This window comes from Leopardus geoffroyi, chromosome E1 (assembly GCF_018350155.1).
Source record: "Leopardus geoffroyi isolate Oge1 chromosome E1, O.geoffroyi_Oge1_pat1.0, whole genome shotgun sequence".
NCBI classification, from domain to species: domain Eukaryota; kingdom Metazoa; phylum Chordata; class Mammalia; order Carnivora; family Felidae; genus Leopardus; species Leopardus geoffroyi.
This window is the reverse complement of record NC_059330.1, coordinates 38900178-38920239: the sequence shown is the minus strand read 5'-3', so window position 1 is coordinate 38920239 and position 20062 is coordinate 38900178. Positions and strand designations below refer to the sequence as shown.

The 20062-nt window shown below is 51.3% G+C and overlaps 1 protein-coding gene and 1 non-coding gene across 9 annotated transcripts in view; both read left to right on the top strand.

The window, feature by feature from the left end:
• MED24 (mediator complex subunit 24) overlaps positions 1–18368 on the top strand; it is a 32257-nt gene extending 13889 nt beyond the window's left edge. For 5 of the 8 annotated variants that reach the window (XM_045488723.1, XM_045488727.1, XM_045488726.1 and 2 more), the window contains 24 exons: positions 4335–4373; positions 4722–4795; positions 5148–5380; positions 5525–5581; positions 7022–7133; positions 7276–7426; positions 7730–7843; positions 8390–8437; positions 8824–8906; positions 9174–9260; positions 9690–9801; positions 10326–10468; positions 11099–11136; positions 11579–11661; positions 12014–12192; positions 12306–12405; positions 12722–12897; positions 14796–15060; positions 15452–15633; positions 15790–15880; positions 16179–16278; positions 17131–17211; positions 17496–17644; positions 17827–18368. In XM_045488723.1, coding sequence (XP_045344679.1) covers positions 4335–4373; positions 4722–4795; positions 5148–5380; positions 5525–5581; positions 7022–7133; positions 7276–7426; positions 7730–7843; positions 8390–8437; positions 8824–8906; positions 9174–9260; positions 9690–9801; positions 10326–10468; positions 11099–11136; positions 11579–11661; positions 12014–12192; positions 12306–12405; positions 12722–12897; positions 14796–15060; positions 15452–15633; positions 15790–15880; positions 16179–16278; positions 17131–17211; positions 17496–17644; positions 17827–17943 — 2814 coding nt within the window. In that variant the 3' untranslated portion in view covers positions 17944–18368. Of the gene's footprint in view, positions 1–4334; positions 4374–4721; positions 4796–5147; positions 5381–5524; positions 5582–7021; positions 7134–7275; positions 7427–7729; positions 7844–8389; positions 8438–8823; positions 8907–9173; positions 9261–9689; positions 9802–10325; positions 10469–11098; positions 11137–11578; positions 11662–12013; positions 12193–12305; positions 12406–12721; positions 12898–14795; positions 15061–15451; positions 15634–15789; positions 15881–16178; positions 16279–17107; positions 17212–17495; positions 17645–17826 lie in introns of those variants that run through there. The other 3 variants (XM_045488724.1, XM_045488729.1, XR_006714957.1) reach the window with 2 other exon arrangements.
• On the top strand, positions 11397–11500 carry LOC123604756. The gene has a single exon (XR_006715486.1). It is a non-coding gene; the product is annotated as a small nucleolar RNA SNORD124 (small nucleolar RNA).
• Positions 18369–20062: the final 1694 nt, after the last annotated feature.

Below are 20062 nucleotides of genomic sequence, written 5' to 3'. Positions count from 1 at the left end.
GACAGAACCTGAAATGGGCTCCAGGCTCTGAGCTGTCAGCACAGGGCCTGACTTGGGGCTTGAACTCCTGAACTACGAGATCATGACCTGAGCAGAAGTTGGACGCACAACTGACTGAGCCACCCAGGCGCCCTGTCCTTTCCCAGACATTTTAAAATCAGCTTGTTAAATTCTTGTAAAAATCCTATTATATTTTAATGGGGATTTTTTTGACTTTCTGGATTTGGGGAATTTGTGGATTAATCTTAGAAAGATCACACTTATAAAAAAAAAGATCACTCCGGTTATAGCTTGAAGAATGAGTTGGAATATACACATGTGTGTGTGTGTGTGTGTGTGTATACGAGCTGGAATACATGTATATATATATATATGAGATGGAATATATATATGTATGTATATGAGCTGGAATATGTACGTGTGTGTGTGTGTATTTTTAAGTTTATATATGTATGTATTTCTTTAAGTAATGTGTACACCCCTCATGGGGCTTGAACTCACAGCCCTGAAATGAGGAGTTTCATGCTCTTCCACTGAGGTAGCCAGGCGCCCCAGGCTTTTTTTTTTTTTTTTTTTTGCCCAAGGACCAAATAGTAATACTTTGCAGACCATGTGGTCTCTGTCACCATTATTCTGTCATTATAGCTTGAAAGCATATATAGATGGTATATAAGTAAATGGATATGCCTGTGCTTTGATGAAACTTTGTTTAAAAAAAAAAAGATAATGGGCCCAATTTGGCTTGCGAGTCATAGTTTTCCACCCCCTGATTAACCCTTATTGCAATAAATTCAGGTAAGAGATGATATTAGCGTAAACATGGGAAGTAGCAGCAGAAAAAAAGATGAATTCAAGAACTGTTCAGGAGGTGGCATTGAGAGGACTTGGTGATTACCTGGATGAGGCACATGAGAGAGAGGAAGAAATCATGGCTAGTGTCTAGGTTTCTGGTTTGGACAACTCGATGGCTGATGGGATCTTAAGGAGACAGTGGGAAAAGAGTAGGGCTGCTGTTAAGGTTGGGGTACTGCTGAGGGGTGGAGATGACACTGATTTTGGCCTTGTTAAGTAAGGTGCCTGTGTGGGCTAACAAAGAGAAGATACTCAGTAGGTCCTTCAACATATGTGTCCAGAACTTAGAAGAAGAGGCCTAGACTGGCACTGTTGATTTTGGAGTTGTTGACTGTAGATGGTGATGGAAGCTGTGGGCATTGACAGGAGTGCCTAGAGAGGGTGGAGAGTAAGTACAAGAGAGACCCAAGCCAAATATCTGAGGAACCAATCACAGGTAGAGAACACGGCTAGGAAAAAGATGCCTCACAGGAGTCTGAAAAGATCAGTGAAGAGGGAAGAAAAGCAAGACAGCGTGGTGTCGAGAGAAGCCAAGAGAGAAGAGGATCAAAGAGTGAAGAAGTGTTTCCTGGTGTTGGGTGCTGCTGAGAGGTCTGTGAGATTGGAACTGAGAAGTATCCATGGGGTTTAACCAGTTTGTTGATGAGCTCAATGAGGAGATTCCTACAGTGGTAAGGACATAAGTGATTGGAGTGGGTGGAATTGTGAATGGAAGGTGGGGAGGTAGAGACAGCGAGTGTGGAGAACTCTCATCTGTGGACAGCAGGATAGAGAGAGTGGTGATTAATTGGAAATGGGGGGAGTGGTCTGCGGGAACTTCTCTTAAAAATGGCAGAATCTCGGGACATGTAAACACTGATGGGGAAGGCAAGAAGGAGAACAAGGCGAAAGTAACAGTGAGAGAGAAATAAATATATATGCAGGAGTTTCACTACAATCAGCATTTAAAGTGCTGTGCAAAATTAGTAATTGATTCTTCCTTCCAAGTCCAGAGGCTCTTCAGTTCAGTGCTGTGCATGGAGAGGGCACTTAGGAGTAGCTGAGGGTGTTGAATATGAAGAGGAGAGGAGAGAGCAGCTGCAGGGTCAGTCTGGGCTAGCCAGATGTGCAGCGGACACATAGACGGTCTCCAGCCTCAGAGTCTGGTGGTAGCTTAGAGCTTCTACACTGATAGACACAGTAGACTGGAATAGGTTAAATCCTGCTGTGAAAAACAGTTCGCCGTGTGGAAAGTAGTTTTAGGTCTCAAGGGTAGCAGTGCTTTCTTGATATTGTTAGCTAAAATTTACTGGACAGAATTCTGAATTTGGAGACCATAAATACATTAGAACATATTGCATCTCTCAGAACATAGAAAATTGGGGGTTTCTCTTCCGGGAGTTTGGGGTTAGTTTCAGTGGGAACATCCAGCTCCCTCTTCAGGTTGGTATCCAACAAGGTTCATTTCTCTGCCAAGCTCTTGCTATGGGGACATCAGTTATAAATAAACAAATACTCGTCTGGAACGTTATGGTCATTCTGCCCAGGCAGGCTCCCAACTTTCTGATCACCATCAGACACCAGCTATGGCTTCACAGAACATCTTGCTGAGAGTTGTACTAAACACTAATTGTGTATTTAAGTCCTCTGTGTATTTTGCTCTTGTTTATTTAAGAATACTAGTTAAATGTGTCTGAACAGAGAGCACTCTGTTCACATGATGGAGAAACTATACACAGAAAGCATTGCCATGCATGTAAAATTCACCATATTAAGGTCATTGAGGCTGACTTCACTTTCCTCTTGAATCTCTGGAAATTTCTATTCCTCTTGGGAAGACAATCCACGAAGCAGGTGATTATCCTGACAGTTGCTATCATTGTAATCTTTTTTATTACAGTGTATTTTGCCACTGATTTTGAGTATATACTTGTAACTACTTTCTAAAGTATTATTTATATTTTATCAGCATGCAATAAATTTTTTTTTTAAATATGACAACTTAATAGACTTTCTCTAGGTTTTAATTTCATGCAGGACACATTGGCTATTTCTTTTCAACTACATCTCCAATCCTATGGATAGGTTTTACTAATAGAGATTTATTTTAAATACATTTTTTTTTTAGAATGCTAGTTCCTAGAACTCACCAATCCAAAGTAATAAAAGCTTACTGAGGACCTACTATGTGCTAAGTCTGGGCTACATTCTAGAGAAACAGATATAAATTCACCACTGTTTCTGTTCTCAGCTCACTGTTCAGATAGGCTTTCTCTTAGTCAAATAAGCTTGGAAAGTATTATTTACTGTTTCCATTTATCTTAGAGGTTCTCATTATATACAAGCATATTATGACTCAGCAAAGCTAAGCAAAGAAAGCTATTTAGTCCGTGGTTTCTTAAATTCATATCACACAAAAGCTGTGTGTGTGTGTAAAGTTTCTTAACATCTTGGGGAATCTTTGGAAGAACATCATGCAATAAATATTTCTACAGTAACAGAAGTGCTGTGTATCTGTGCTAAAACGGTAGCCACTAGCCACATGTGGCTGTTGGGCACTTGAAATGTGACTAGTCTGACTAAGGAACTGAATATTTAATTTTATTTAATTTAAACTTAAACAGCCACTTGTGGCTAGTGGCTTCCCTATTGGATAGTGCAACTTTGGAAGCTACTTTGAGAAATGCTGATCTAAAGGTGTGTTTTTACTTATTCATTCTACCAACATCATAGCAAGTTCATGGTGGTCACTGAGTAAAAGCATCCTTGTCCTCAAGGAGCTCCTAGTTTGGTGGGGGCAACAGGTACCTGCTGTGTAATGATGGGTATAAGGGGATTAATTACTTGGAGCACATGGGAAGGAGGTTGGGGTCGATCAGAGAAGGTGTCCTGGAGGAGTCCTAGAGAGTAAATCCTAGAGAATCAGAGTGTGTATCATGAAATTCACTACAGTTTCAGTGTGCAGGTATTACCTGTTCATTGCAGGAAATGTTTCTTCATCTCCAGTTGTTGTAAATAAAAGTACTCTGAGGGCACCTGGGTGGCTCAGTTGGTTAAGCGTCCGGCTTTGGCTCAGGTCATGATCTCACAGTTTGTGGGTTTGAACCCTGCACCAGGGTCTGTGCTGACAGAGCATCTCCTACTCTATAGAAGTTGTAGGAGTAAAGTAACATAACCTCATTCCTATCCTTTCTTCTGCCTACTAGCAATCATTTTAACCTTGTATATAGTGGACAATGAGTGGCATGTGAACATGAAACACGGCACTTTTGAATGCCCACCCTGATCTTAGTGGGTGTATGCTCATGGTGTCATTTATGGTGATTTTGATAGAAGCAGGGATGGGGACGATGTCTAGTTTTCCTGCCTCTCTTTTCGTGGGTTGAGGAAGGCCTGTTGAAGGGGTTGAACTTTTTGAGCTGCAGAAATTTGAAGTGTCAGTGTTTGATCCTGTCAGCTGTGACGCTAGTTGTCTGAACTTTATCTTTCTTCTTTCCATCCAGATGGTGTCCTACTCCTCTGTCCTCACAGCAATCAGTAAGGTATGACCATAGCCATTTATGAGCTAGGTGGAGGGCATGGGAGCAGAGAGATGATAGTGACAGATGGGACCCCCTCTGTTCGCCTGCGTGGTCACGTACACTCTGAGACTGGAGAGGCAGCACGTGATGCCTCTGGATGGCATTGCTGTGTTCCACTGGAGGGAGGGAGATCCTGGGAAGTGGGGGGCTGGCAATTAGGAGCCAACTTCCAATGTTGAAAGAATGCCGAGTCTGAAACCTGAGGTTGGAGGGAAGATGAGTAGGAATTCTGAATATGCCGTCTGCCTCATGTGTGAGACCAGAGGTCAACTGGGATGTTTGTAGTATCATTAACTGTTCTTTCTGCAGTTTGATGACTTTTCCCGGGACTTGTGTGTCCAGGCTTTGCTGGATATCATGGACATGTTTTGTGACCGACTGAGGTAATGGCAGGGCTTGTTAACTTCCGGTATTCTCCTAGCATAAAGGAGAAGCTCCAAGCATGTAGACTGAGGCCAACTCTATGGGTCCCCACACTTCTTTCCCCTCTGCTCTTCTGCACCCCCCCCACCCCCATCCTTTTCTACTTAGTCCCTTGGGATAAAAGACCTCTTCTCTTTGGAGTAGCTCATTTGAAATCTTGTCCAGTGGAAGTTGGGGCTGTCTTCCCTAGGACTTTGCTAGCTTCCCAGCTCTCTTCCCTCATAGGGGCGTGCCAGCCACTCTGGGGAAGATTGGTGTGGGTCATATTTCAGCCTTTGGAGCCAAGACAGATTTTGCATCCTTTCCCGGTAGCTGTCATGGCAAAGCAGAGGAGTGCATCGGGCTGTGCCGGTCCCTTCTCAGCGCCCTCCACTGGCTGCTGCGCTGCACTGCAGCCTCTGCAGAGCGGCTCCGGGAGGGGCTGGAGGCTGGCACTCCAGCGGCTGGTGAGAAGCAGCTTGCCATGTGCCTGCAGCGCCTGGAGAAGACCCTCAGCAGCACCAAGAACCGGGCTCTGCTCCACATCGCCAAACTAGAGGAGGCCTGTATGTCCCCTGGTTCCCCTGAGCCCCACCTTCCACTGTTCCCATAGCTGGTTCTTTAATTGAAAGGGGAGAGGCAGGATGCCATCCCACTTCTTTCCAGGAGGATCTGAAATCATCCCACTTCCTTTTTTTTCTCCCCATAAGCATTGCATACATCCCAGGGACTTGGGCAGGGTGGCACCCGAGCCAATCAACCAACAGGTATTTACTGAGCATTATTGTATGCCCAGCACTGTGCCAGGTGCTGGGGATGGGGGGTGGGGGGCTACCAAAGGAGCATGTGGCAGGGTCCCTGCCCTCAACAAGCATACATGCTAGTGGGGAGCAAGACTAGTATGTGATAAACATGGATGAAGTTAGAGACAAGAGAAGTACACCATCCATCCTTGTGTTTGTCTCCGCGCTACTCATCTCCTGAAAGTAAATGACTCTTGTTTTTGAGTGTTGCCTAACATGTCCCTTTGAACATGGTACCTGTCTGCTATCAGGCCTGTTGTATCCTACACCGCTTGACTCAAGTGCAGATGTTAATTCTTGGAACCCTCCAGAACCTGAAGGAGATAGATCACCCGGTGGGAGGGAAGTACTGGTTTTCTGGACATGTTGCCCAAAGACCACAGTCTTGTGGCTTGAGACCACCTAAGGATCTCTTGTTCTCCAGTAACAACAATGCTAGAATGGGTTACATCCAGGTCTTCAGGACATGTTTGGAGAACTTGTTATAGGATTAGTATATTTGTTAACTTTTCAAAGTATGTTTTATTGCCTGTGAGAAGTCCAGAAAGATGACCTGTCTATAAAAATGGGTCTTGTTGACAGTATCTTACCTATCTTGAACACTTGACCAATGTTTAGTGGCTGAAAAGTGAATGAATATTTAACTTAATTTTAATGGATCTCAGGTCTTATTTTTTTGTTTCTTTTTCCCATGCCACATGGAGGTTAACGGGCTAGTTGGTGCCAGTATTCATCATCATTTAACCCTCTGGAGTTGTAATTAGGATAAGTGACTCATAATTAAGTGCTAAATAATGTAGCAGAGACCATGAGTTCAAGCATTTAGGCGGAGAGGTTAGCGGGTTGGACCAGTTGGGTGTGTTGTCAAAGGATCCAGACATGAACAAAAGCTTGAGGAGAGTGGTTTGAGAGGTGGCGGTGAGTTGGGGCACCACAGAGGGGGAGAGCCGTGAGAGCAAAGGCCTCGACAGGGTGTGGGTGAACCCAGAAGCCTGGTTAGGAATCTAGCTCGACTAGGGTAGAGAGTGATGGCCACTTGCAAGGCTGGCCACTCCTGATGCAATTTGTGGCCACCTCCCTGTTTTAGCCACTGGACTCCAACCCCCCTGTGCCTCTCTTTGCCACTGTCTGTGTTGAACTGTACCTAGGCTCTAAAGTCAGCCACGTGCATCCCCTAGAAGGCAGGCCTCTGGGAATAGTTTCTAGGGACTTCGGTGTTGGTGCTCACTCCCCTTCTAGAAACAGTGCATGCTGCCCTCAGGCCCCTGGCCTCCATGTCATCCTCAGGGGAAGCCTCTGTGCGTGGTTTTGAGGTCCCAGGGGGGCCAAAGTCGAGGAGCTCAGGGCCATTGTCTTCCTCTCTTCTTTTCCCATTGTGTGTCTGCATTTCCTTTTCTCTGCCAGCCTCCTGGACTGCCATTGAGCATTCTCTCTTGAAGCTTGGTGAAATCCTGGCCAGTCTCAGCAACCCCCAGCTCCGGAGCCAGGCTGAGCAGTGTGGCACACTCATTAGGAGGTACCAGGCTCCCAGGCTGATTGTAGTGGAAGGAGCGAGGAAAGGCCCTGGGTGTGGGTAGGGAGATGTGACCCCTGGCCCCCACCCTTCTGCTCACCTGCCCTCCAACTCTTTCTGTCTCCCATGTATCCGTTCCCTTCAGCATTCCCACAATGCTGGCTGTGCACTCTGAGCAGCTGCACAAGACTGGTTACCCCACAGTCCATGCGGTGGTCCTGCTCGAGGGCACCATGAACCTGACAGGCGAGACGCAGCCCCTGGTGGAACAGCTTATGATGGTGAAGCGCATGCAGGTTGGGGTTCCAGAGTTGTTTCTCTGCCAACATGTTGGGCTGGCCACTTGGGGGCAGTGGGGAGGATTCTTCTGGTACTTTTTGGGAGAACTGGGTTTCCTCTGATCGTGGTGGAAAGCAGATGGCTGTCATACGTGGCAGTGCCATTTTGCCTGACATCTCTTGTTCTCACACTGGGGTTGGGGAGCACCCTTCGTACACAGTCTCTGAGCTTACCTGATCAGCTCCTGGCCTCCCCGGGGCCTTCAGAATATGAAAGTGGATGGGCACCCTTTTAGGCTTCTCTCTTGGGTCTTCTCACAGCATATCCCCACCCCACTTTTTGTCCTGGAAATCTGGAAAGCTTGCTTCGTGGGGCTTATCGAGTCTCCTGAGGGTACAGAGGAGCTCAAGTGGACAGCTTTCACCTTCCTCAAGGTACCTGGGACAGGGGAGCAATAGAGAGCCGAGTCTAGAAATGGTTCTCAGGAAAAGCAGTGACACCCAGGATCTCTGTCCCGCATTTCTCCCCGCTGGCATTGTCTGCAGCCTGCCAGGTCCCCCAGCGCAAGTTCCCATCGATTCTTTTCTCTGAAAGTCCCAGGGCTATATTTAGCCTACTTGGCAGGCGCCCTCCATCTTTTAGCACACAGGTGCTGTTTAGCTCAGTCATCAACCAGATTGGTGCAGGGCAGTTATGGGAGCCAGGGAAGTGGCCCCGGCCCTTGAATCGAGTTCCCTTTTGCTTGTGGCATTTCCTTGTGGAACCAGCAGAAGTGAGGGGTCCCTGTGTCCTGTAGACTGGGGGGCACCGGGCACTTGGATGCCTTTCAGCTTTCTCATTTGGCCCTAAGAGTGCTTTTATTTCCAGGGTGGGAGTGTTCCTGTCTCTCTACTCAGGGCAGGGGGATGGAGGGGATGCCGTTATTTCTGGGTGAGAGAAGAAATTCATCTTCCTGTTTTTCCTCTTGTCTCACCCTCTAGATTCCACAGGTTTTGGTTAAGTTGAAGAAATACTGTCACGGGGACAAGGTTGGTTGAAGAAATGAGATGGGGGAGGGGCACGGGAGCTGGTGAATCCTTGTTTCCACCCTGGAGACACAAGGGCAAGGGAAGGGCCAGCCGTGTGTTCTGCCCCCTGGGGGAAGGCTGGAAGCATGTGGGCACCTGAGCGTCAACGCCCATCCTCCGCGAGGCGGCCAGGCCGCACCAGGGGCAAGGTTGCCCAAGGTGTCCCGGGGCCGGTGGAGGGCCATGGTGCTCTACACTCCTTCCTGTCATGTCACTGGAAGCCTGTGGTGGGTACAGCCGACTTGTCGGTGTTTATATCCAGTGGGGTGTCCTTTTAAGTCTGCATCACAGGCTGTGGGTGTAGTGGAGGACCTAGAAGCCAGATGGCACCTTCTGGGTCTTTGTAGGACTTCACCGAGGATGTCAATTGTGCTTTTGAGTTCCTGCTGAAGCTCACACCCTTGCTGGACAAAGCCGACCAGCGCTGCAAGTATGAGCTCCCCTGCTCACCCCCACTGCACCGGAACATGTTCTGGGCTCTCCCCCCTGCTCCTCTCAGGAGACTGTCTCCTGGTTTGCTCCCCTGGGCAGGAGGCGGCAGCCCTGTAGCTGCCGAGTGCCTGCGCCCCTCTAGCATCCCTCCGGCACTCAAACATCCTTCATCCTGAAGGAGGGAGGACAGCAGGCAGGGGCCCATTGTTCCCACCCCTCAGTAACCCCTGCCCTGCTCCCCCGTCATCACCTTTTCCCCTCACAGCTGTGACTGTACAAAATTCCTACTCCAAGAATGTAGCAAGCAGGGGCTTCTGTCTGAAGCCAGCGTGACCAACCTCATGGCCAAGCGGTAAGTGTGCGCTCCCTTGGGCTGGCCCATGGGCCGCTTGCCCTCCTCCTCTCATGTCCAGTCCAGACTTCCCGGTGCCTTTTTGCCTCCTGTCTAGAGTTGGGGTTGCAGGTGCCTGGGGCCAGGCCTAGGGATCCCAGGAACAGCAGATGCTGGTTTCTGCACCCTTAGGTGCTGCGCTTGAACTCCCACCCTCCTTTGCAAGCAAAGTAAAAATCCTAAATCTTCCTTTAATATGAAGTGAGCTTTCAAAATTGAAGTAACGATCAGTGATAAGTTGAAGCAATCGTGGTCGTGAATATGCTGTCATAAAGATCACCCCGGCCACAAAGGTTCTCCTGTGCTCCCCACCTTCTCTGGGCCTTTGCTTCTGTAAGTCAGGAACTTACCTCTATTTCTTTTCCCTTCTCCAACTGCTTACGGCCGCAGGGCAGCAGATCGGGAACACGCGCCCCAGCTGAAATCCGGAGAAAATGCTAACATCCAGCCCAATCCTGGGCTGATCCTCCGGGCAGAGCCCACTGTCACAAATATCCTCAAGGTGAGTGTGCCCTTTCCTTGCCTCCAGGGTCACGACTTCCTTTTTTCCACTTTTGCTTCTACTTCCAGATAAATAAACAGAGGTCATAGGCTTCTTTGTCTTCCGGCTTTTATACGTAGTTACTTTGGAGGTAGAGAAAGGGGGAAGGCAGGGAAGCTGCCATCGAAAATAACCTCTGTTGAGCTTGAGCATTACCTGTAAGCCAGGCACCCTGGTAGATGCTTTCACCTGCTCCTGCAGAAGCAATGGGGAATCTCATAGCAGTGATCTCACCCACCCCACCTCCACCATCACCACCATCACACCACCACCACCATGATCCCAGTTTAGTTGAGAGGGAAGGATTAGAGAACAAGGATGGATTTGGGGAATGGTTTTCCAGAACAGAGTCAGAAAGATGTAGATCGAATTTCAGGTTGTAGTATCCCATTTAATGGAGACATACAGAGAGGGAGACTGTGGTTAGGCTGTATCTGGGGGGTGTTCAGTATTGTTCAGGACTTGATTTCCTGTCATATCCCCAGACGATGGATGCAGACCACTCCAAGTCCCCAGAGGGGCTGCTAGGAGTTCTGGGCCACATGCTGTCTGGGAAGAGTCTGGATCTGCTGCTGGCCGCTGCTGCTGCCACTGGGAAGCTTAAATCCTTCGCCCGGAAATTCATCAAGTGAGGAAGGCTGAGCCCCTGGCTAGGGTCGGGGAGGCATGTCTGAAGGAGGATGTGGCAGAATAGGGGCAAGGCGCTGGAGTCTGGGTCTCCGTGGAGATGCCCAGGGCAAGGCAGGCCATCCCCACGGGAGACGCTGGGGGAAGGCCCAGGTCTCTGGATGTGAAGTGCTCTTTTCTCTGCAGCTGAGCATGTTGATGAGCTGAGAGGCATAAAATGGCAGGCGTGGAGGGATTCAGGTGCACCCAATCATTAAGAAGGAGTTCTCAAACCCTGTTGATTGTTTTGGTTGACCTGGAATTTGATATATAGAACTTGGCTCCGTCCAGTGAGCCATTAACTGGGTCTTGGAAATCTTTTTTTTTTTTTTTTAAGATTTTTATTTTTAAGTAATCTCTACACTCAATGTGGGGCTTGACTCACAACAGTTGCATGCTCTTTTGACTGAGCCAGTCAGGTGCCCCGCCTTGGAAATCTTTTAAAAACAGATAGGAAGAGTTCTTTTTTGTGTAGTGATGTTCATTTTAAGTGTAATCCCTAATTCAGACTCTAGTGACTGCCTTTCGGGACAAGTGTAGCCCCCTGACTCTTTGCCCTGCTTGGTGCAGCCTGTCTCCATTCCTCCCACAGTTTGAATGAATTCACGACACATGGCAATGAAGAACTTGGTAAGTCAGCTCTGTGCACCTCCAGACCCTGCACTGCAGGAGGGGTGGTGGAGGCAGAGAATAAGGGAGGGCAGAGGGCCTGTTGCTTATCCTGGGGAGGCTGTTTTCTCCCCTGAACAATGACGGACTGAAGCTTTTGGGGAGCCTTGAAAGAGGGGAATGCTGGGAAAAGGATTCTTCCCAAGCCACCTGTTTGTCTCTTGCTCTCCCCCTTTATGATTTGGTTGGGTACTGAGGAGAAGGAGGGTATCAGGAGTCTTTGATTCTAAGGAAGGGATGATGTTCCAATCGACACTCAAGAAAAGGATTCTGAGCCTCAGAGCTTTGAAGAAGCCACTTGATCACTGACCTTCCTTGAGGCAAATCCTGATCCCCTCCCAACCCAGACAAGGGCTTTGGGCCCTGCCCTAGGCAGTGGGGTCAGCCTTCTCATTCTTCATAGCCAAAGCAGCCTCAGTGCGCGCCTTGCTCTTTGACATCTCGTTCCTCATGTTGTGTCACGTGGCCCAGACCTATGGTTCAGAGGTGAGTGAGAGGAAAGCAGCCAGGATTAGGGGCACCAAGTGGGCGGGGAAAAGGGGAAGGAAACGGCCAATAACTAGGGGCCTCTCTCTCCCACTGGTCTCCTAAGCCAGTTGGTTCTGCTGGCTGCAGAACTCTGGTGCCCCCACCCCTGGTGGGTCAACGGATGCCCCCTTGGTCACATCCATAATCCTTCAGTGCGACCTCCACACCCACCACTAGGTGGCAGCATAGCCCCCTCATCTTTCTCCCTTAGACCAATTCATTTTTAGTTCTTCAGGCTGGAAAGTAGAAGCGGTGGGGTAGGAAACGGAGGGGCGGGGCACTGGCTGCTGATGCTCCCTTCCTTTCCCAGGTAATTCTGTCTGAGTCGAGCTCAGGAGCACAGGTGCCCTTCTTTGAGACATGGATGCAGACTTGCATGCCCGAGGAGGGCAAGATCCTAAACCCTGACCACCCCTGCTTCTGGCCCGACTCCACCAAAGTGGAATCCTTGGTGGCCTTGCTCAACAACTCTTCAGAGATGAAGCTGGTGTCAGTGGCCGGGTGCCCGGTCCAAGGGTGGTGGCGGGGGTAGGCCAAGACCCTCCCTCAGCCCATCCCACACTCCCCCATGGTGATTTTCCTCTCACTCCCACCCCTTGCAGGCAGATGAAATGGCACGAAGCCTGTCTGAGCATCTCAGCAGCCATCTTGGAGATCCTCAATGCCTGGGAGAACGGGGTCCTGGCCTTCGAGTCCATCCAGGTAGCCCCACCTTTCCAGCAGCCTTCTCTCCTCCCTGAGACACAGAGCCAGTCTTTGATAGCTTGTTACATTTTATAAGAACAAGAAGACCCTTAATCCAGGAGCTCATGTTTGGATGTTGATCTTCCTTGTAATTATAGGCTTAGCCACTCCCTCCCACCCAGGCAACTTTGGAAAAAGCATATTTGTGGTGAAAAGAGGTGTGGGATGTGGTCCAGGACTCCACCTGCTGCACTTAGCTGCCCACAGAGGCTGGGGAAAGTGATGGTCAGGGAGGGGAAGATAGTGGCCTCAGTCACCCTTTCCCCTCCCCCAGAAAATCACAGATAATATCAAGGGGAAGGTGTGCAGTCTGGCAGTGTGTGCTGTGGCTTGGCTTGTGGCCCACGTGCGGATGCTGGGGCTGGATGAGCGTGAGAAGTCTCTGCAGATGATCCGCCAGCTGGCAGGGCCACTGTATAGTGAGAACACCCTGCAGTTCTACAATGAGAGGTCAGTAACCCGTCCCCTCACTTCTGGAACTCTGTAGGCCTGTCGTGAGAAGCCAGCACCTCCAACAACCAGTATCCCCCTCTTCTCTTACCTTCCCAAAACATGCTGCTCACTCACCCACGTTCTTATTTACGTGTTCACCCACTGACTCAGCAAGATTTAGTGTGTGTCTCTGCGCCTGGAGTGTTTATAATCCAGTACCTACTGTGTCCCAGAAATACAGACCCCAAATAGCTATGATTCCTGTCTTCAAAGAGCTCAAGATCTGGAGAACTAGCTTACCAGAAGAACAGAGTGGTTATCTTAGCTCTATCACTGTCTAGGAACTATGAGCCCATCTGCAAAACTATAAGCCTTCAGCCTGCCTACCCTCGTCATCCCCCTATCTGGCTATCTTTTGTGACATTGCCCTGCCTTGGCTTTTTAGAGGCTTGGAGGACCTCCCTGGTGACTTCAGACGTTGAGTTCAGTGGTGTTGGTTCCCCCTTCCGATAACCTTTTTTTAATATAATTGTGGTAAAAATGTAACCTAAAAAAATTTGTCTTAACTATTTTTAAGTATCTAGTTCAGCAGTGTTAGGTATTCACATTGTGGGGGGTGGGGGGTGGGGGGAGGGGGGCGGAACAGATCGGCAGAGCCTTTCATCTTGTAAATCTGAGACTTTGTACCCATTATGTAACAACTCACCCTTTTCCCTCCTCCAGTTTCTGGTAACTACCATTCTACTTTGTTTCTATGAATTTGACTACTTTAGGTACCCCATGTAAGTGGAATCATACAGTGTTTGTCTTCTTGTGCCTGGCTTATTTCACTTAGCACAGTGTTCCCAAGGTTCGTCCATGTCGTAGCACATGTCAGAATTTCCTTCAGAGTAATATTCCATCATATGTATATGCCACATTTTGTTTATCCATTCGTCAGTTGATGGACGCTTGGGTAGCTTCGCCTCTTGGCTGTTGTGAACAGCGCTGCTATGGAATGGGCATGTACAAGCAGTAAGCTAGGAGAGAGGACTCACCAGGTGGCCCTCAGGATGCTCCTAGAGGGGGGAGGTGGAAACATTGAACCAAAACACGGTTGGAGAGGGTCTGTGAGATCACATCTTTTTTCCTCACATCATTCTCTATTCCTTTGTCCCTCACATCCATCCTCCCACAAGTAATGGAGGGTGTGCTCTGACGTAATCCACGCTAAGCACCCTGACTCCTATCTGGGTGAAGAATAGTCGGAAATCTGTGGGTGCATCATGCAGGTGGGAAAAAGTGGGCCTGAAAGTCCTAGCAGCTTTCCCAGAGCTGCCCAGCATTCCAGGAATAGTTAGCGCTCAGACCCCGGACTGCATTCACGGTTGAAGACTGTGTATGAGAAAATTCCTGGACATACGCTTCTATTTGCCCAGCTACCAAAGGCCGGGAAGAGTCTTGTGGAGCTGTCCTTGGGCCCTTGTCCTGGAAGTAACAGTTTACTTTGGGAGGAGGCCAAGGCTGGGCGGGGACCCCCCCACCCCCCCCAGCACTCAGCCCAAAGGGAAGTGATCATATTTATTTATGTCCAGGGATTGGCAGGGCCCCAGCTCTGGGGGATGGGGGAAGTTGGAGACAATGAAAAGAGAAAATAGGAATATATCGTTGGAATAACCTGGGGGAGGAGAGCACCCCCTCCACGCACAGGCTTTGGGCCCATCAGGTGAGAGGCCTCCCAGGAGCAGGACTGGTAGGGGCAGGTCTGCTAGGGCTTTGTGACTTCTTGTCTCCTCCCTCAGCATAGAATGGGGTTAGTTCCCCAGGAATATTTCCGTAACTCGAGTCCTGGGAAAAGTCTGGCCTGGATGTTTGCTCCACTCTTGAACCTGATATTGCCCGAACCTGAATCTCAGGTCCTCTCCCCCCTCCCCCAGGGTGGTGATCATGAGCTCAATCCTGGAGCACATGTGTGCTGACGTGCTGCAGCAGACAGCCACCCAGATCAAGTTCCCATCCACGGGCGTGGACACGATGCCCTACTGGAACCTGCTGCCCCCCAAGCGACCCATCAAGGAGGTGCTGACAGACATATTTGGCAAGGTGCTGGAGAAAGGATGGGTGGACAGCCGCTCCATCCACATCTTTGACACCCTGCTGCACATGGGAGGCGTCTACTGGTTCTGCAACAACCTGATTAAGGTACCTGGGGTGCAGCGGGTGTGGGCCAGACACCCACCCAGACCTAGGCTGGGGGAGCAGGTATCCTCGAGACTCAGGAAGACCTCTGAGAAAATACCTGGTAGCACCAAAGTCAGTCCTGTCCCCGCATTTCCCTGCACCCAGCCTGGTCAGCCGGGCTTCTCTGGGAGGCCTCTTAAGTGCTGTGAGAAGATTCCTTGGAACACAGAGGCAGGTCCTGGCCTCGGGGCTCCTGGGCTCTGAGGGAAGCCCCCTCTTCAGGGAGCTGTGGCCAGAGGCTGATGCGTAGTGAGGGATGGAGCAGTACCCGGGGCTTCCCCCTGTGTGCTCTCCCAGAGAACCCCGTGTTTGGAGCCCTCAGCTGCTGAATCTCCCTCCCCGGCCCCTCCAGGAGCTGTTGAAGGAGACGCGGAAGGAGCACACACTGCGGGCGGTGGAGCTGCTCTACTCCATCTTCTGTCTGGACATGCAGCAAGTGACCCTGGTCCTGCTGGGCCACATCCTGCCTGGCCTGCTCACCGATTCCTCTAAGTGGCACAGCCTCATGGACCCTCCTGGCACTGCGCTCGCCAAGTAGGATTCTCTCAGAGCCTCGAGTCCCCACAGCACGGGGCCCAGGGGGGCTGGGCTGTGGGGAAGCCCTGTCAGCTGGGGCCTGATCAGCACCGGCACGGAAACCCTCTCTGGGGCCCTCTGACTTTACCTTCTTTCCCTGGAACCCTTTGCCAGGTTAGCTGTCTGGTGTGCCCTGAGCTCCTATTCTTCCCACAAGGGACAGGCATCCTCGCGCCAGAAGAAGAGACACCGTGAAGACATCGAGGTAGGGCGCATTCATTCATGTGCTCAGAGGACATTTACTGGGCCTTCTGTGGTAAGAGACACCTTCCCTGGGTGGCTGCATCAGGGCTCAGTTGGCCGAGCGTCTGTAAGAGTGACTGTGTGAGGGGGTCTGTCACTAGGGCTGTGGGAGGGTAAGGGAAGCTGGTCCTGCTGGAGCTGCCGGCTGAGGCCTATGGGGAGCTGACTCTTCCTCACTCCTATGTGAGCTGCAGCTCTCCTCCCTGATGACAGGGAATTTGGGGACTGAAGGGTGTAAAAGTGACTCTCCCGCCCTCCAGGATTATATCAGTCTCTTCCCCTTGGATGACATGCAGCCCTCGAAGCTGATGCGACTGCTCAGCTCCAATGAGGAAGACGCCAACATCCTTTCGAGTCCCAGTGAGTCCCAGTGAGCGTGCGGACGGGGCTGGGCGGGCTGCTCCTTTCCTGGGAACTCACCCCCGCCTGGGAAAGTTGCTTGGTGTGGTCCGTGGCTGCCGCATATCTGCGGGTCAGAGAGAGTGTGGGGGAAGTTTGTCTCATCCCGAGCCCAGGGTCGTTGGGGACCTCTTCCGAAGGACTGATGCTCTTCTGCCCAGACCCCAGCCCAGCCCCGCATGCACCACTGTCCCTTCCCCGTGCCTTACTCACCACAAGTGATTTCACTGCCTCAGGCACAGTCTGTGCCATTGACTCACCAGCTCTGGCCTTCCTTCCCCTGAAACGGCCCCTGAGGTCTGGGCTGGGACACGGGGCTGCTCCCCACTCTTCCTGCCTGAAGAGCACCCCTTCCCCTCCAGGCCCCCTTTTCCAAGGGCTTCTCCTGTGGCACTTAATTTTTCCTGTTTCCAGAGATTTCTCTTGAGTCTAGACATTTCTCTAAGGCCTTTTAGGGATTAAATCACCAACTGTGCACTTGGGCAGAGGAAAGATGTTGAGGTCGCCACCTACAAACCCTGTGACCTTTGGCCACTCAGCAAACCTGAGTCTTGGTTTCTTTGTAAAATGGGATTGCGAGGATTAAGTGGCCTGATCCACGCGCAGGCCGCAGATGGGCGCCTGGTGGTGTTCACCAAATGTACTCTCTCCTTTCCCTGTGGGATGTCTGTATTCGGGGCCCCTCTGTGACTCTGGATCCAGGACCTTTCCCGGGCAGGCCCTCCATGCCTGACGAGTGAGGGCATCCCCTGGGAAGGGGGGTTTTGAACGCAGGAGGCCTTTTCCTCAGGCCCCCTCTGCCTGGCCCCACAGCCGACCGCTCCATGAGCAGCTCCCTGTCAGCCTCCCAGCTCCACACAGTTAACATGAGAGACCCGCTGAACCGAGTCCTGGGTGAGTCCTCCCACTGCGCTGCAGCCGGAGGGGTCCTCCTGGTGTCCCTTCACTCCTGCTATGTTGCCCCATCTCCCCCGCCGCTGGCTCTCCCGTCACCCCCAGACTCCCATTTAGTCCCTCTTCACTCGTTTTCCTTTCACGCTTCCTCTTTTGGACGCCCCCATTTGGGGGGCATCCTGAGCACTTCTTTCCTTTTGCTTTCTGGTGCCACCACCACCTCCCAGCCTGACTCCTCTCAGCCCCTTCTCACGGAGTGCTCACTCTCCCCCCATCCCGCACAGCCAACCTGTTCCTGCTCATTTCCTCCATCCTGGGCTCGCGGACCGCCGGCCCGCACACCCAGTTTGTGCAGTGGTTCATGGAGGAGTGTGTGGACTGCCTGGAGCAGGGCAGCCGCGGCAGCATCCTGCAGTTCATGCCCTTTACCACCGTGAGTGCTTCGTCTCCGGGCCCGGCCGGTCCCCACCTTCGGGCTCAGATGGGGCAGCGAGTCTTAGTGGAAGCCTGGGGTTCAGTGACAGCCGTCAGAGTAGGAGGGGCCTCCTTCCTCCCAGGACACCGGGGCCACCACCAGGTAGCCCCAGTGAGCGGCTGTTTGTCCGTCTGTGGCAGGTATCAGAACTGGTGAAGGTGTCAGCCATGTCCAGCCCCAAGGTGGTTCTGGCCATCACGGACCTCAGCCTGTCTCTGGGTCGCCAGGTGGCTGCCAAGGCCATTGCTGCGCTCTGAGAGGCTTGGAGTGGCTGCAGGGGTCAGCCGGGGGGGGGCCCACGGCTCCAGGCGCCTCAGAGGGGAACAGTGAGGAAAGATGAGACATCATTGCTCATATCCACGTGATGTAAGAACCCTTTGTCATTTCCAGATCATTCCCCTACTCTTGACATCTGACCTCTAAGACGTCTCCCAGTTTCTTTCTTTCATAATTTCCTCTCCCCCCTGCCAGCACCTGAAGAATGTGAGCAGCCTGGCTCTTAGCCCAGGGCCCTCCACACACCCCCCCCTGCCCTGCCCGCCCCGCCCACCCCCCCCACCCCCAACAGTAGATGTACCTCTGAGGAATTTTTACAGGTGCAGAGTGTATATATACATATATTTTTGTAACACATGAGGGAAGTTCACCTCAGCTCATTTGTAAATAAAGATCTTTGTGGGTCCTTGTGTGACTCCAAGTGGTGTCAGTGTTTGTCCCACTGGGGCAGGGAACATCTTCTTGGAATCCCATATACTGTGCCCCAGGCAGAGACTCAGTCCTGTGGCTGAGGAGGTCTGGGCTCAGGTTCCTGTGTTTGTCCACTCAGCAGGGGCAGGCCTTCCCTTCCTCAGACATGCACTGGGCGATAAGGAGTCAACACACGCCCGCCGCCTGCCCCCACACCCCAAAGTCAGACTTAACTCTGAAAAGGGAGAGGTTTTGGCTAAAGGCCCCACTGTCCTGTCCTGATGCTCTCCCACTAGGCCCAACCCCACCCAGAGTCTGGCTGGCCTGGAGTTTGATCCACGCTTTCCAAAAGAGGACTGGGGGGTGAGGGCAGGATCTGTTTAACCCTTGCTTGTCTTCTCCACACATCTCAAGCCCCGATTTCTTCAGGACCAAGCAGAGAGGGAGGGCTCTGAGCCACGTGGCTGGGGACTCTGGCCCTGCTCAGCCAGACCTTTCTTTTTTTTAATTTTTCTTTAGTGTTTATTTTGACAGAGTGGCCCCGCTCAGCCAGACCTTTTTTTTCTTTTTCTTTTTCTTTAGTGTTTATTTTGACAGAGTGTGTGCACATGTGCACATGAGTGGGGAAGGGGCAGAGAGAGAGCGGGGACAGAGGATCTGAAGCGGGCTGTGCTGACAGCAGAGAGCCCAATGTAGGGCTCGAACTCACAAACTGTGTGAGATCTTGACCTGAGCTGAAGTCGGACGCTTAACCAACCAACTGAGCCCCCCAGGTGCCCCCATCCTTTCTAAGGAGCCAGATGAGGAAGGGAAGTGAAAGATGCTCGAGGAGCCAAGGGGAAGCCTTGAGATGGGGGACTGGGGACCGGTTGGCCATCTGAACTTTCCTGAGTCTGGTGGAGGCACCCTGGAACCACGTGCATCTTCAGCTGAGGACACAGGATTGCTTCCAACCTGCGGTGTGAAGCAGCTCCTCCAATCTCTGCATCTCTCTCTCTCTCTCTCTCTCTCTCTCTCTCTCACACACACACACACACATACACACACACACACACACACACCTGCCCACTCACCCTGTGAGCTCAACAGCCCCTGAGGCTGAGACCAGCAGAGAAGTGGCAGCTGACCTGAGTTGCTCCCTGTCAGATCAGAGGCAGAACTGGAGGGAGAGAAGTACAGGGCTGGGAATTTGAGTTCTGACCCAGGTTGTCACCCTGAATTCAGATCCTAATCTGTAAAAGGCACTTACTCTATCGTTGTGGGCAGCTGTGAGTGTGGATGGGCTGGAGTTTATGGAAGATGATAAACTGACCAGCTCTGTGCAGACATTAAATCCTCCCTTGCTTTGGGCCAGTGTCTATGTCTGGACTACTAAGACTCCCCAATCCCACGTTCTCTCCCGGTATGGTTGTCCATCTGCCTTCTGTCTTCCCACTAGGCTGTGGCTCCTTGAGGCCAGGGACCATACGTGCCTTGCCCACTGCTGTGTCCCTAGCACTTAGCTCAGTGCCTGCACAGAGCAGGTACAAGAGAAATCCATGCTAAAGGCGTGAATGCTGATGAGCTAGAGGACGGCCCTCTTCCTCCCTGCACCCCCTCTTTCCCTCCCTCTGGCCTCACCCCCCACTCAGCCCTCCCCCACCCAATCCCTGGCTGGGCACCAGCTGGACTCAAGAAAGAGGAAGAACG